Source organism: Mesitornis unicolor, unplaced genomic scaffold (assembly GCF_000695765.1).
Source record: "Mesitornis unicolor isolate BGI_N332 unplaced genomic scaffold, ASM69576v1 scaffold28469, whole genome shotgun sequence".
NCBI classification, from domain to species: Eukaryota; Metazoa; Chordata; class Aves; order Mesitornithiformes; family Mesitornithidae; genus Mesitornis; species Mesitornis unicolor.
In genome coordinates, this window is record NW_010209876.1 from 4,249 (window position 1) to 21,015 (window position 16,767).

General features: G+C 38.9%; 1 protein-coding gene across 1 annotated transcript in view; it reads right to left on the bottom strand.

The window, feature by feature from the left end:
* Positions 1-7,289: 7,289 nt before the first annotated feature.
* The window catches only part of LOC104547355 (regulator of G-protein signaling 7-like), a gene marked incomplete at its 5' end in the record, with an annotated part of 13,230 nt that continues 3,752 nt past the window's right edge, over positions 7,290-16,767 (bottom strand). The window contains one exon of the mRNA XM_010193002.1: positions 7,290-7,635. Coding sequence (XP_010191304.1) covers positions 7,585-7,635 — 51 coding nt within the window. The remainder of the gene's footprint in view (positions 7,636-16,767) is intronic.

The window sequence follows — 16,767 nt, forward strand, 5'->3', positions numbered from 1 at the left end:
CTGTGTCCTGTGGTCTCTCGCTCCTCTTCTGCCTCTTCCTGATGTTTCACTGGTCACACAATTAAACACACAGAGCAAGAGATCAGCAGCTATCTGTGAGTGCTCTCATGGTACAGAAATGATAGCCATAATGAGAGGCTGGTGGTGGGCCATGGTGTCACTATCCCATCTGTTATTTTTATGTTCTTTTTTATTTTTATCAGTCTTTCCTGATCTCTTTCTTTCTTCTATTCCTCGAGGTCTTCTGGCCTCCAAATCCTTGGTTTTTTTTTCTTTCTCAATTAAAACCACAATGTTATCAAAGCCACTCACCCTAGTCTGCACTGTTGATTGAAAGAAGTTGCCTACAAAAGCTTTCTAGAGACAAAGCTACATTCCCAGCGCATGGTGTGGTCTGGGGCGGAGGGAGTGAGAGTTGGAGTCCAAATCATCTTTCAGAAAAAAGAAAACCAACTCCACCTCACCGTACCAAAAAGGTGCCACAACTGGCCTCCAGCTAGCAAGCACAATCCTACCTGCTGAGCAAAGGGCAACTGCGCTTTAAAGTCAGTCTTACAGGTTTCACATTTCTGATCTCAGTGGAAGTACACTGGGAGTTTGGGGCAGGAAGAAACAGTGCGAGATGCTAACGGAGGCACTGAATGGTCAGCACATGTTTGATGCTCCTTGCAGATGGGAATCCCAAAGTGCATTTTGAACACAGCAATGGAGTTCAAGCAGAGTAGAGGTAAATTTGTTTGTCTCTTGTTCCAGTCAGCTCTGGCCAACAGCAGAATATCTAAAATTATTCCAGGGGGTTTTTTTGTTTTGGTTTGGTTTTGGTTTTGTTATTCTTTTTCCCAATAAAATACCTGAATGTCTACAATACACAAAGATACAGAAAAAGTAGATAATATCAGTCTGTGTGACAGAAATTGCCTTTGAAAGAAGCCCTTTGGAACAAAATGAAAGTCTGACATTTCAAGTGTTCTCATTACAGGAAGAAAACAAATATATAAGTGAAAATTCCCTCCTGCACACAAATACACCAGTGGGAGAGCTGCTGCAGTTACTCCCTCATGCCTAGGGTTTGCAACAGTGACAGAAAAGGATGAGGAAACCAATTGAGAAGGAAAGCAAGAGGAGATTTGGCAAGGCCTTGCTTGTCAGAGACCCAGCAAGGCTGTTGAAATACTTCAGGTGGGGTGGAAGAAGCAGAAATGGAGCAACTCAAACTGACTTAGGAATGACAAACTTAGCTGTTCCCTAAAACTGACTTTCTGGAAACCAATTCCCTCATTAATTGAGTCTTATCTATCTAATTGTCTGCACTGTATCTTCAGCAGTTTACTTTGCTGCTGGGGTCTGCTTTTAAAGAAACAGAACATGTAAAATAAAGCCTAGTCATTGATGAAATTCCACCTTTATGCCCCCTCCCCCAAAAATGCTCTGTGTGGTTATGTCTGAATCCCCACCACCATCTCAAGAAGAGGGAAGTTTGGGGGAGCAGTGACTGGAGGAGTATTGGAGAGCTGGTGGAAGCAGGGTTGGAAAGGGGACAGGAAGGCACCGGAGTACAGGACGGTTCCCTGAGACCCAGTCAGCAGCACATTCTGCATCCTTTCCTTTAATGCTTTTTTTTTTTTTCCCCCAATCTTGTAATTTCTTTCAATTCTAAGATAAAACAGAGGAGGTAAGGGTAAAGAGAATTAGTGGGCACCATAGGAAAATGTGGGAGGAATCAATGGAATGAGGAGCAGAGGAAAAAAGGAAAAGAGCCATAAAAGAGGAAGAATCCAAAAAAAGATGTTACTGAGGGGAAGGGGAAGAGAAGAAAGTGTGTCTGAAAGAAAAGCGGCATAAAGAACAGTGCATCAGAAGAGATGAACTCAAAAGAAGGTCATAGATGTCAGGTTATACATTCCTCTCAGCAAAAAGGTGGGAAAGTAAGTTCCCTTACATATGAAACTGCCACACATCTTTCAAAAAGGAAAGGGGGGAAGGAGTAGAGAGGTGGATAGAAAAGTTAAATAAATAATGAAATTTTCCATTTATGTGATATACTGGAAGAAGCAGCCGCAAGGTTAAGTGCAAGGGTGCTAAATAGTACCTCTTTTGAAAGCTGACATCTGTGATGAATCTAATAGATATGAAGATCTAGTCAAATAAAAAAAAAAGAGACAATGATGGTGAATTATATTATATTTTGAGAGCAAAGGGAAAGTACAATAAAAATTGTGCAAATGCCACTAACAAGGTAACATTTACAATCATGTCTTAATATTGTTTGATATTTACTGCCCATGTCTACACTTGTAAATAAGGATTATCATCTAGCATTTGAGCAGGTTCTAAGTTTATTGTCATGGCAATTTCTCCTAACAGTTTACATACACACAGATCTCTTATGGCACATAGCGATGCTGCCACTCACTCTCATTCGTGCGTCTGTATTAAAGAATCCTTGCTCTCATCCACACAGAATTACCAGCAGGTAAACGGATTATAAGTATTTCACAGGTTAGAATCAAAAATAAAAGTGACCTTGGGAAAAGAGAAAGATGGTCTGAAAAATGAAGATGCTGCTAAACGGGCAGCTGAAGACACCTCGCTGACCCAAGAAGAGTCAGCAACGCTTTACTGCAAAGGATTTGGGCATCACCATGAGCTGGCACAATTCAGTAGTAGCCATCTACTGCAAAAAGGGTGAGCCCCATAGTTGAGTGTACAGACAGATGGACAACAGCAGTCCTCTGTTGTCCTCCCATAAAACCTGGGTGAGAGGACCTAGGGTCCTCCAGGAAAGCTGTAACAGCCCCCAGCGCAGAGGAGAAAAATCAAGTCACTCAATGCTTCAGAAAAAACTAGTAAGAAAACCAAATTAGGCTATAACGTTGCAATGGCCATTGACCTAGTTGAGCAAAAAGGTAGGGAGCATTTTATTATGGTGATCGTAGCAGCCTCGTCAAAAATAAAACGATGAATTGAAGCAAAGAAGAGTTAGTTTAGATATTAGGGGAAAAAAAACAACTTTGTAGCAGCAAAGATACTGACTGTCTGTAGAGATTCTGCAGTCCTCAAGCCAATGTCTGTGCAAAGAAACACATTTATTTGTACACACATCACTTGAAGACTCTACAGCCCAGAACAGCATGAGGAGGGGGAGCCTCAGAGAAATCATCCGCTCTTTCCTGCCACCTCTTTGATATTGGGACCTCAGCCTATCTTCAACTCACAGGAGACAAAAGCATTAATCTGTCCGGCACAGTCAGATCAAAAGGCAGATAAGTGTTATTCACAACCAGTCAGTCACTTGCATAAATGAACTGTGGACATAGAATATGTTCAAAGAAGTTGTTGATGATTTCTCTTTAACATCTTGGGATTAAAACTTTATTTTATATAGGTCCCTATAGCCATTAACTTTCTTTTAGCAAAATTCCTGTGTTTTATTCTCCTATGTTATAAGTACAGTGTTAGTTCTATGCACAACATCTCTAGCTAGGAGGGACATTAATAATATGGTAATTTTAATAGCTGAATTCAAACAGCTGTTAATCACTTGGCATAAAGATAAAAAGTTGGAAGCACCACAAATAAATCACTGGGCATTCCCAAATCCCTGTTCCAGTTACTTAAAGGAAACAGCATTCCCTCACTTTAGTTGCCTACTTTGGCTTTATGATTTTTTAATTAATAAAATATCCTAAGTGCATTCCTATAGGTCTCATTTTCTGGAACTAGTTCTTGCCCTCCAGTTTGTTATTTCCTGGGGTACTATTTGGTGTTAGTGTCTCATGATTTCAAACACCATTAAGGCTGCAATTTAAAAAAAGCAATTCTAGATACTTGGCATTAATTCCTTTCTAGCTGAAAAAAAAAGTTATTTCTGGGTCTTAAAGCTGGTCTGGTCTGATTTTTCTGGGTTTTGATTCCATTTCCACATGGCCATGGCCAACAGGCTGGCAATCCACCAGCTGCATTCAGCCTTTCTTGCTCTTAATTACTCAGTTCCCCAGTTCTCCTCCCTTGTCTGTTCTGTTCTGGTCACCACAATTAATTCCCATTTCTTACTTCCATATTCAACTTCAGCTCATTAATTTGTGGTCAGTCTCCACTACTGTTTCAGCTCAGCACTTTGCAATTTCTCTCATCACTCTTTAAGGCCTTTATTCTTCCCTCTTTGGTTTTGTAGGGTTGAAGGAGAGTTTTCAATTTCACCTTAAAGAAGAATAGGTGAATATTTTGTTCTTGTCAGGTAGATGCCAGGGAAGCTCCCATCTCTCCCACTAGCCATTATCCTTTCCAGGCTAGTCTGGGAGCTCAAAACTATCTCAAGGGTGCAGCAGCACTCACAGATACTTCTTTCCCCTGTATGTTTAAGATTTCTTTTAAGCACAAGGATGTATGAAGTAAGATACTGTCTGATGAACCCCTGCTCTCAGACAGAAGTTCCCAGCTCCAAGTGGTTATTTTAACAGATATTACAGTTAATACCCCCCAATGGGAGCTGTTTTCAGCTTCCTGGGCAGACCCAGGAGGCACTGATTGGCATTGAGGCATTGATGGCTCTTCTCCAGGAAACAAGAAATATGGTCCCTTCAGACTGGGTTTCTCTCTCAGTCATTTTTTTCCTCAGCACATTTGTGGCCTCACTGAAATTCCTAAGGAATGGCTATATGATTGTGTAACCAAAGTCATCCTTCAGCTGTTTGGTGGTTGTACAAACATGCTTGAATCTGAGTTAATCTTAATTCTTGGAAGTGGATCTTCATTTATATTCGCAAACAAACATTTAGCTTTTCTTTGTGGAGAAATAGAAGAATATTTGTGTCTCCTTGGAGTTTTCAGTACCAGTATTGCGACACTGGCAGATGACAGTGATCAGGTAAAGTATAAAAGATTGCAGACAAACCGTTCAAAAATCAACTGGTTGTAGGATAGATTTTGTTTGGGCCAAATTCATTCATGTGCAACAGTGGAGTTGCATGACTTGAGACTAAGTTCAAATGAAATCTTAATACAGCTTCCTGAATACTTTGAAACCCTCATTAGCAGTGCATGTTTTTTTCTTTACAGACGTTGTGTTAAATCCTGTGCAAATATAGGGAAAGGGATTTCTTACTTATTGAAAGGAAAAAACTAGAATAAGTACAAAATGGGTTCAGGAATACAAATGCTCCACATTTTCTTATCGGCCAGTTGGTGTTGCAAAGTGATTTGGAAAAAAAATTCTTAGGGTAAAGTTGTATGAAATGCCTAATGCATGAATTATGCATTAGTTATTTGAAGGGAATGACTCTTCAAAGCAGACACTGGTAGCTAATTAGTTAACTCCTAAGGCAAAGCAGGCAATGTACCAGCTGATGCAATTGGTGGCAGCAGGAGTTTGGAAATAAATAACTCTATTTGGCACTAAGAAGTGAAACAGAGCTCAAATTTCTGTGGATTGCCTGGCCCCAAATTCATATCTCAGAGCTTGCATTTCTGTGGTAAAGGAAAATTAAATCTCAGAGTTTAAGATCTGGGGTTCAATGTGGCTATTTATCAAAATTCATCTGGCCTCCCTAGACTGTGAATATTTTGAGTTGACCTAGATGGAGCTCTTGATAAAATCAAGCTCTCATGGGACATATCCAGCATTTTCTGATAAAAGCATAGTAGAATTGTGCTAACAAAACCTGAGACACTTTAAAGCAGTGACTATCATCCTAGCCTGAAAACAGAAATATAGTGGCATCTGAAAACAAGCAAATAAAAAAATCTCAACCTTCAGGAACCCCAACTGAGCAAAACGCAATGGAGAACAGCCATTCATGGTGATTTATTATGTGTTTTGTCCTAGGTTCATTCAGACTCTTTAGAGCTGCCTCAAGCTGCTGACAAAGCCAATGGAAAAGAGAATGCTCCTTGCAGAAAGAAGCTCAGCTCCCTTCTACCCATGGCCACTCTGTGCTGGATCCCCATCCCATGTTAAATGGATTACTCTAGCATTAACGCATTCAAATTTATTGGTTATGTCTATGATTGTGCATTTGTAGGTTTGGTAGTCCCTTTGAAACAGGATTCCTGTTTATCAATATCAAAGCAAAGTCAGTCTGACAGATGGTACTAGAGTTGGCCATCCTGAGTCTATCCTGTGCATTGCTCAGAAGGCTTGTTTGTTCTGTGCATCCTATGATGCCTGGAGATATCAGCGTTTTGTCGTTTGACTTAGTTCCCATCATCACTTTTGTACTCAAGAGACTCTGCCTCCTATCCTTACATCACCTCTAATAGTGAAAAGTGCTGCTGCTCAGGCCAAGGAGAGCTTTCTGCTTCCAGCTCCAATTAGCTTCAGAAGCCCTACATATGCTGTCCCACAGGCAACATCTATACACTTATAAAACAAAACTCATAAACCTCTCAATAGATCTCTGTGCAACCTCAGAAGCAAACAACAGCACACCTGGATAGAGCCCTTGAGTTAAAATCACAGCCTCCTGCACGACTACCCAAACTTTGCCCTACAGACAATATACTTGGCACTCCCAAACCACTACCTTTTGAGCTTAAACCGTTGCGTTTTATCACCAAGTGACAATGAGAAGTTAGAAACACTGTCCTTCCCATTTAGCAAGCCGACACTTTGTGTTCTCCGCCAGCTTCGTCCACGTCCCTTCCTAAGGAAATGTGGTTCAGTCGAGCCAGTCTTGGGCAGTGACTGAGTTGCTGTGCAGGCTGCACCATTACAAAAGGGGTCTAAGCTTAACAAATTTTGCTTATGTGATGATAAGCAAGCTGGAAAGGTCTTGCTGTTGCTAGCTTGCTAGAAAGATAATGAAAAGTAAATGGTTATCAATAGTGTGTTTGATTAGGTGTCACTGAGAGAAAGAAATTGCCATTTCATGTAACTTTTTAGAAAGCACAAGGTGTGTTACTTTTGAGGAGGGTTTTGCTCTTGGCTAATCTTCAGATTCAATATTAAAATCTCAAACTTCCCAAAGGAAAGAGATTCTGCATCTTTTAATGAAAGATAAAACAATAATATAAACATACACAAATTTACAGAGAAAGGATCAACTTTAATACATCTGGATTAAAAGGTGTTCTTTTTTAAATATGGTATAAAAATAAATGCAAGAAACATTAACAGAGAATATACAGACAACAGACAAAGACACAGGCTTTCTTTCTCAATGTGAATACATCAGTGAAATGAAACCTTCTGTGCTAATTTATTGTGCAATAAATGTGATGCCATATGTATATTTATTAATATATGCATTTTTTACATTTCTTCCAGTTTTTGATTGACGTATTTTTTTTTAATAAACTGTGCCTAGCAGAAGCTTTTTTTTCACTGTACTTGAGCTTGCAGAAAATAAAAAGACACAGATCCAGCTTGATATGAAGGAGGAAGTGAGCAGACAGTTTTCAAAATGGAGGCATCGAAAGGCTAGAGAGTCCCTCGGAGTCTGTAATGCCTTAGTATACACAAAAGAAAACAAGTCAGGTCCTTGCTCATGCAACATCTTGTTCTACTGTCCTCTGAGTCAGGCAATCAGTGAGCTACAAAGTATGTATAATGATTTGAGTCTGCTTCCATGCTACAAGGTGATCCTTTTAGTAGGACTGCACTAGACTGGTTAACCTCTTTGATGTGAGCGATTTCCCCTGAGGAAAAGATAAAAACAAAAAAAAAACAGAAACAGAAAAACAGAGGCATGATCACTGCAAACCTGTTCATCAGCAACCATTTAGCGTTGCCACATCACTGTCACAGAACTAGGGGCACCAACTGGAGTCTGTCAAATCTTAAACCACTGGAACCCCGTACGCTTAAACACTTGCACTGCCAGGTTGTTTCACAGAGTAAGCCAGCAAGCTTAAAGGCCATTTCTGAATGAGATTGGGTTTGGCTAATGAGAAGCTAAGGCTGAGGTTGTTTGCTGTCGGTCATACCAGAACTTGGAGAAGGCTGCTACAAGCCAGGGCGCCTCATGCTGCAAAGATGAATGTGCAAACTGTGGTAGCTCTGTCACAGAAGACAAAAGGCTACTTTACAGTTAAGGTAAAGAAGTAAGAGGCAGATTGCATATAGGCAGGAAAGCAGCTTTTTCATGAACACAGCTACCGGTTTGCTGAGACCATATTTACTATTTATGAGGAACACTGGTCAGCTATATTACATGTGACTGCATAATGCTGCTTTGAAGATGTTTGCATTTCCACATTGTTATTTCCCTCAACTTTCCTCCCATTGCAAGGATGCAGTTTCAGTTTTTTAGCAAGTTCTTTTAATAAGGTATAATGACTGTCCCACATGAGTTAGGTCTACAGCATGAAAAGGATGGTGCAGGGTATGTCACTGGGCTATATTTCAGGCAGATTTGGGCTTTATCTGAGCTAGAAAAAAAGCTGTGAAACCACATTAACAGGAAGCAGCTCTCCTAAGGCCACATGAAAGGAGTTAGCTCTCCTGGGGCCATCCCACTGTGGCTCTGATCCAACAGAGGCAGAGCTGGCACAGCAAGCTTACATGTCTCCTTAAAGTACCATGGGCATACTCTGATAATGTGACACAAATAATAGATCATAAAACATTGAATAGAAAGTGGCTCTAACTCTCCAGCTAGATATTTAATACTTACATTTATTGTATTGTTCATTTTAAGTGCACACAGAAAAATCAAACTGATTTCAGGGAGACTACAGTAAGAAATACTGTAACTATGGAGAGATGCTACACTTTCTGCAGTAAATGGTAAATGAACTTATTCTGCCATATCAATGAGTTGTTAAGTCATCTGCTGTATTACAACTCAGTGGAATTATGTAATTTAGTATTTGTTGTCATTATCAATTACATTTATGCTCACAGGGATCTGCAAATTGGTTTCAAGCATTTGCTTAGAAGCAATATAGCAGAGTGGCTCTTCACAAAAGGAAGAATAATGGTTTTATTTTTTCTGCTCTGAAACACACATTGAACAAATTAGGATGAATATTTCCTCTATGATGTACTTGTGAAGGGAACTCCTGATCTGCAATCTGTTGCTCATCCATCAGGTTCACCACATCACCTGAGGGTGTTAATACTTGCTGCTTCTTCACAAGACAGAAAGTGCGCAAGACACAAAGTGCCCTTCATGGTGCACTCTCTTCCCTGTGCTGAGCTTTAACCCTGTCACTTCCTACCTACATTAAATTCACAGCTTCTTGACAGTTGTTAAGCCTTAGCTTATGTTTTCCTCTAACGTAACAGGTAAGCTTTTGTAGCAAGGCATCTTTTTAAATAGTCAAAAAAGTCTCAACAGCTGTGTGGCACTGGGATACAATTTAAAAGAGTATGTCCAAAATCAGATGTTTTGTTAGGTGATTCATGGTTATCAGCCTTGGACATATTCTAGGAAAATACTGAGCAAACACTTCTATTTGTCTTTGATTAAGTTATTTGAGCTTAATTTTACAGGTCTACAGGCCTCACTTATACATATACCCAAATATGTCTGAGTTCCTTTTAGGACTGAACTGCATAATCCAGTTAACTAAAACAATTAAACCAGGAACTCTCTATTAGTTATTAAAACAGTTTGCTGAATACCACACTGGAAAGCCGCAGTGGGGTAAGATCTGTGAAATATTTTTTTTATTCATATCTGCAACAATTGATTATTAAGGAATTGTAAACTCCCTGGAATTTTTAGGTGGACTATAACCAAATTCTAGCATCTCAGGAATTAACTTTGATATCACATAAACAAGGAAGTTTTGACCTAAATGCAGGTCAAAAACTAATTGTTAGTTAGTTGGTCCAACTTGTATAATCTTATTCTACATCTTATTTGAATTTTTCTCTATAGACACAGTGAGATGTCATGAAAATTTTTTTTCTGTATTCTACATCACTTCCACCCTGGATATTGCTGGCCCTTGGATACAATTATTCTGAATCCCTCCAGGGATCAAGATTTCTCCAAATGGACATCTCCTCCACCTCCCAGCCTCATAGAATATTACACTGTTATAAATATAAAGTCTCCATCTGAACAACAACAACGATGTATGCTCTTTTTCCGGTCTTAGTAGTTCTAATTTATACTGTAGTTGGAAAAGGGACAGTTTAGAAGATACACCATCATTAGGAGGTCTTCTATGTTCATTCTGAATGATACTTAGCTCTCTGATTGGGAAAATAAGCTTTTAATACACAGAATCCATAGCAGCACCAAATCCCACCTTCTTACTCAGATGTGCAGAGATTTGTTATTTTCCAGTTTACAGAATATTTCTTTCAAATTATGTTCCAGGGTATACTTTTACTTTTAGTTCTGTATGGTAGAGTTTCCTAATTGCAACTTCTAGATTTCCAGTTTTACTCAATTTACAGACTGATGTAAGGCTCATCCATTGTGGGTCATAATTGAAGAGCTAAGCTTAGATATTTCTTTGTGATACAATATTAATAGCATTTCCATAAGCCAAATTTTTATTTGAGAAACTGAATCTAACAGGCCAGTTTTGAAAAGTGTAGCATAAGTCATCACACATAGGAAAATATTTCCTTTCTTAATAAGATGAAAGAATAATTGGGAAAAAAAGTCAGAAATGGTAGTTGCGCCAGGGGAGGGTTAGATTGGATATGAGGAAAAATTTCTTTACTGAAATAGTCAAGTACCGGAACAGGCTGCCCAGGTAAGTGGTGGATTCACGATCACTGGAGGCCTAAAAACATATAGATGTGGCACTTCAGGACATGGTTTAGTGGGCATGGTGGTGTTGGGTTGGCAGTTGGACTTGTTGATCTTAGAGGTCTTTTCCAACCTTAATGATTCTGATTCTGTGATATTGATAAGCTGCTCTCATTTGTGATTAACCTAGAAACTCTTTCTAGATAGGGTAGTTTGAACTTGATCAACCATCTAAGTGTGGGATAACATGTAAGACATTCCAAAGCACCAATGCACTAGACAAATATTTTTTGTGTGTTTGTCCTAGGCCTGACCCCTCAGGTTTCCATACCTCTCTGCAGTTATTCCTGCAAATAGCCTAAGTCTCAGGTAAATGTTTGTCAGCTGCGTAATAGCAGGCACTGGCCTAATATCTGAACAGTATGCGCTGGCTCCTCACTTAGATGAACATGGCTGCTCCTCAGCAATTCCAGCACAGAGCACAGCAGCTTAGCTCCAGTCACTGCAGAACAGAACAAGGAGGCCAGACCTCACTGGCATGTTCTACAGATGTTCTTTTTGACTAATTATTAGTCCAAACTAAAAAGTTCAGTTATTTCCTCAGTTCTTCTTAGTCAAACATCAATAAGCCATATCCTTTCTGAAACAGAAAAAGCCTTAATTTCTACAAATACTTATTTTTATTATTGCTTTGTATTTGTCAAATGAAAAGCTTTGCGTTTTGTTTGGTTTTGTTTCTGACTAGCTAATTTTTTGTTTAAGTTTTAGGAATAACCTGTAAACAAAAGTTTTATTGGGATTTGTTCCATGATTGTACATTAAACATGAGATCCAAGAGCTCATACTGCATTGAAACTCATTCACAATGCTATGGTTGAGAAAAATATAACCCTTTATGGGATTTCAGGGCTAGGTAGACATTTGATCTTGCATAGTAGGGTCTTGTGTACATAAGTTTTAACTGTTAATACAGAAAAATTTCTTAATTAACAGATGAAAATATGTCATCTACCTTGTTTCCCAATAAAGGGACATGTTAAAGATTTTAACATGATGAGAGATCGCACTGGTTTAAGCATCTAGAAAGTCTGTCCCTCACTGATAAGAACTGAGGTAGCTATTTTTATGGTTTTAATTTCCATCTCTAGACCATAATTTGCTATGTCATGTTAAGTGACCTTGGACTGAGCCTCTGTGAAAACGTGCTGTGTTTAATGGCCTTCACATTTCATCTGTCATGCATGAAATGGTCTAATGTTACTGGTTTGGAGGGGAAAAATATTAAAGGACACTGGTCAGCAAGTTCTTCCAGCCAAGCAGGAGAAGATAGCTGGAAATGGTATGGGTAATGTAAGAGATAATGTTTTTAAAGTCAGAGTTAAATGGGGTCTTGTTTATGAGGTTATGAGTGAAGATAATTATCATCTGATGGCTCTCTAGTTTAATATATGAACTGAGTTTGGTCTGTTTTGTACTGTCTGTATTTCCATAAAACATCACAAACCTGCAACAAGCACATTTTTTTGCCTTCTCTATAACCGGGCAGTAACACATGAAACTAACACTGATGGTGGCATCTGAAGCCATGACACCAACATGTGAAGATGGAGTGTCTCCCCTCAGGCAGCTCTGAGGAGGGACACTGAACATTTTTGCCCAGCTAACTTGGTTCCTGGTGGGACAAGAAAAATTGCATGGGGTGGAAATGAAATTAGCCCACTCCCCTGTAAGTGAGATCACTCGGTTTCAGGCTTCCAGACTAGTGATCACAACTAAGCAGCAGGCTAGCACTCACAAAGGTGTCCTACTCAGACTACCAGTCTGCCACCATCACAAATCCCACAGGCACATGGGGAATTAAAGGCAAACGTTTTATTTCAAGGACCTCTTTGTTCCCATCAACATTAAAAGTGCATATTCACATGGGTTTTTTTCTCTGTAATGAAGATTTTTGTACTTGAGGTAGAGGAAGTTTCAGAATTGTTTAAATTTGATTTTTTTTTAAACTATGTATTTTTGCCATGTAAATTCCCTAAAAGAATTTCAGTTTCAAAATGCCACAGACATAGCAGATTTCCCTCTCTCTACTACTGTAGCAAGCAATGAGGACCTCCTGCTCCCTGACTTACGCCTCTATCTTCAATACTCACTTCCTTGGGGAGCTACAGATAAGTCAAACTATAAAGTGTTTGATAACAACTATTACATATGGCAAATGCCAGTTTGCAATCAATTTATCCATATTGTATGTGACAGCAGACCTATTTCTAAGACTATTTCATATTGTTGGTTGCAGACTGCCAAAGGCATTAGCAGTTTTGCACTATAAAATCTACAGAGCAAGCTAAATAGCCAATGTCTTTAAGTTGAGCATGTAGGGCTTTCCTAAAGCACACCAACTTATTGGAAGTCTTCTAGAAAGAAAACTCTTCAATGGCAAAGGAAGGCAGAGCTGAGCCTAGGAGGTTTTCTGTGTCTGTAGCTCCACTTTTATTTTTTCCCCTGTCAGACTAGAATAATGACTCATTATACTGGGTTATTTCCACTTAATTCAAGGAACAGTAGAGAGGGTTTGCCCTTACAAAGTTTCTAAACTTTCTAGCTCAAAAAATGCTTTCTGTAGCAAGTATAACTCACTTTCAATAATCTCTCTTATAATAAATCAGGTTATGAATTATGAGGTCATCTTCCAGGTTCAGTCCCTAGACACAGTCAAGGTTACTGGGGTTTTTTTAAACACTTCAAATGGAAAAAAAATTAGGTCTAATTTAGTTCAATACAAACTCACTTTAATATAAGTGGAAAAACAAAACAAAACAAAACAAAAACCAACCAAACAGTGAAAATTAGTCTAAATTTTCTAAACCATCAGAGGAGAAGAGAAATGGTAATTTTTATTGTACTAAATCATTCAGAGATGACAGCATTCATCCAGGTTGTAGTAGAGCTGTTTCACACCTCTTCTCCGTATCAATCAGAACAGCTCTATAGCACAGTACCTCACTTCACAGTTGAACAAGTTAATCAGTCCACTGGAGGATTCTGAGAAACATTTCCCTCATCCCTGCTGGTTGCAACCACTGCACCAAGGTAGATAATTATAAATTATATATTATAAACTCATCATAACCAAGAATAAGACTGGAAGAACAAAGATGCCTGGTGGCAAGGGGTCCTGGAGCAGTGGGTGACGTGAATTCAGTCGTCTTGGAGAAAAAGGTTTGCACTGGGACATCCTGACATTCTGGATTAATTTGCAAGCCTCAGAGCTGCCAATCTAATAGGGAATAGAGATCCAGCAGTGACATGTTTTCCTTTCATACCTGACCCGACTTGACAGACTCCACCTGGATTCACAGGTAGTAGCTGAAGGAAAAGCAAACCCACAGTTTTTATTTTATAGCTTGCTCCATGAAAAAAGATTCGCCTTCTTCTACTGAAGAAGTACTAACACTTCACAGCCAGAAAGCCTCGTTCCCCTTTCTAGCTCACAGATGGTTTATTGGGCCTGCCTCACATCTCTGGCATCCTGTTCTAGTACATCTGCCCTGAGATAAGCATGATGAAAACTGGCATGATGATCCACCGGCTGTGTGCAGAACTGCTGGTTTACCAGCAACTTGGCTCTGAGAGGGGTAAAAGGAGACTGGGAAACAGCCTGGCTCTGAGGTCCCAGCCATACCACCTACTCTCTACACTCTCTTTTATTAACATAAGCTCTTTTATTAATATGGAATTTCCTATGGCATTACCGTGTAATTATCATGTATAATGTAATTATGTACAATGTTGTTTTACAGATCAACCTGCTTAGACAACACACAAATCACACCGCAACATGCTATGGCAACACCACCATGCAAAATACAGGGGTTTTTGTTTCAAACACTGGGATAGTTTCCTTTGTGGCTGTTTATTTACTTTTTAATGTCCTTACTGACTTTGTCCCATTGAATCCAAATTTCTTCCTGATTACAGTGGATTCAAAGCATATTACAGGAAGCCTTTACCTATAAGAAAGTAGTTAAAAGAATTACAGTTTTGTTTTTACATGGGAGCTATTCCCACAACCACACAAAACTTTGTTCTTTCACTGTGTTTTTTACACTTTTGGATTACTAGAATGTATATATATTTTTTAAAAATACTTGAGGAAATACTCTTGAGCCTTATTATCCAGGAGGCAGTTTCTGATAACTGCTTCTCCTTCCCTAGAAACAAACAAAAAAAAATCCAAACCAAAACAAAACAAAAACCATGCTCTTTCTGCTGAAAGCTCTCATATTTTCCATTTCAACGGACACAGCTCTACTAACCAGGTCACAGAAAAAGCCACGGACGCACACGCACACACAGCAGCGTCACCTGCACAAGTCAACAGACAAGGCGGACAAACTTGAGTATAATCCAAGATCTTTCTACCTCTTTTCATAACAGGTTAGTGCTCGCCCTCAGTGTTGGTGTACAGTTTTTATGGCATGGGAAAATAGGGATGTTTCTGCCCTACAAAAATAAATGCGTTGAATGCTTTAGTTTGAACTTTCACAATGTTAAAAAAAAAATCCAAAGAAACTGGATAAGTGAAAAGAATCCCACATATCAGGAAATCAGTGGATCTTTTGGCAGGTGGCAAGAAAATGCCCACAGTAAATTTACCAGCCTTCATTTTTTTACCTTCGTGAAATAGCTTTTGAAAATTACATAATAAAAAATCAGATTTTATATTCTGTTATCAAAATGAAATCCCACCCTTGCACATCATCAGCATGAATTCTTTGGTCCTGCAGAAGCTGTGCTAGACATTAAGGAAGATAGAGGAATTATTATTGCTTATTTTATCCTGTGCCAAATTTTAAAAAAAGGGACAAACTCTTTTTTTAGTAAAATAAAAAGGAGACAGAAGGGAAATCCATTGTATACAAACTGTGTCAGACAGTATTTTGGGAGGCACCAGAAAAAGGAACATCAAGCAGGTTTTCACAAATTCTTTACTATAATTAAAAGAAAAAGTTAATAATTTCATGCTTCCTAATGCAAAAAGCATGGCTCCCAAAGGTCCATTCCTCCATGTGTGACTATTGAGGTTAGTGGAAAAGGGACCAGGGAGGAGGGGTTGTAATGAAGCACATGATAAAGCTGTCATTCCTAGGAAAATTCACAAACTGTGATAAAGACACTTTTAACTGTTAGGTTAAGGAAGCAAAAAGGGAAAGCAGGGATCAGTGAGGGGAGGGGAGAAGGATGTCCAATCAGGTTTACTAGTCTTCTGAGGCAACAAACTTACCACATTGCGTGTGAATTTCTCAAAAGATGTTCGACGATCCAGTGTGTTTTCCAACTTAAATTTAAAATAATAACAAAAAAAAGAAACAAAAAAACAAGGAGGGGAAAATAAAGCAAGACAAAATGGAGTAGAAAAGAAGGATTGATGAAACAATGAACTGCAAAACAAAGTTTGTATAAATCAGGAAGCAAACATAGATATGAAGCTGTAATGGGACTCTGCAAAACGGGATGGGTAAAACAGATATAGTATTCAACAAAAATAATTTTTCATGGGGATCAAACTGGTTTGATTTAAAAGAAAAACTGAAAATATAAAGAAATAATGAAGTGCACATCTTGTGTTAATGAACTGACATTCACAAACTTAAGGACTTCACATGGACAGTTGTAGCTTTCTGGTATTTTCAACATCTCTCCCTATATTGGATCTTCAGAAATCAATGTTTGAACAAAAAACAAAATCACACAGTACTTTCATATAATTTTAGGTTGTCATTATAAACAATAGAATGCTACGGCGTTAATAACTACCTCGTTACGGTAACGATCATGGCCCTGATTTTGCAACGCACGGGGCTCCCAACTGATTCTAGGAGATCACTATTTAGAGCCCCCTAATAAAATTATTTATCATTATAGAAATCTGCATTGCACAAGCTGCTCCACATAGTCTGGGCTGTGGCTATTCTGAACTCATTCTGTAATCTGGACTTTTCTTAGTAGAAGTTACATACCAAGACATGAGCCTCTGTTTGCTGAAGTGTGACATGAGCAGTCTTTCAAGTCAAATTCCTAGCCTACTCAAAACTATTCATGTAATAATAGGGAA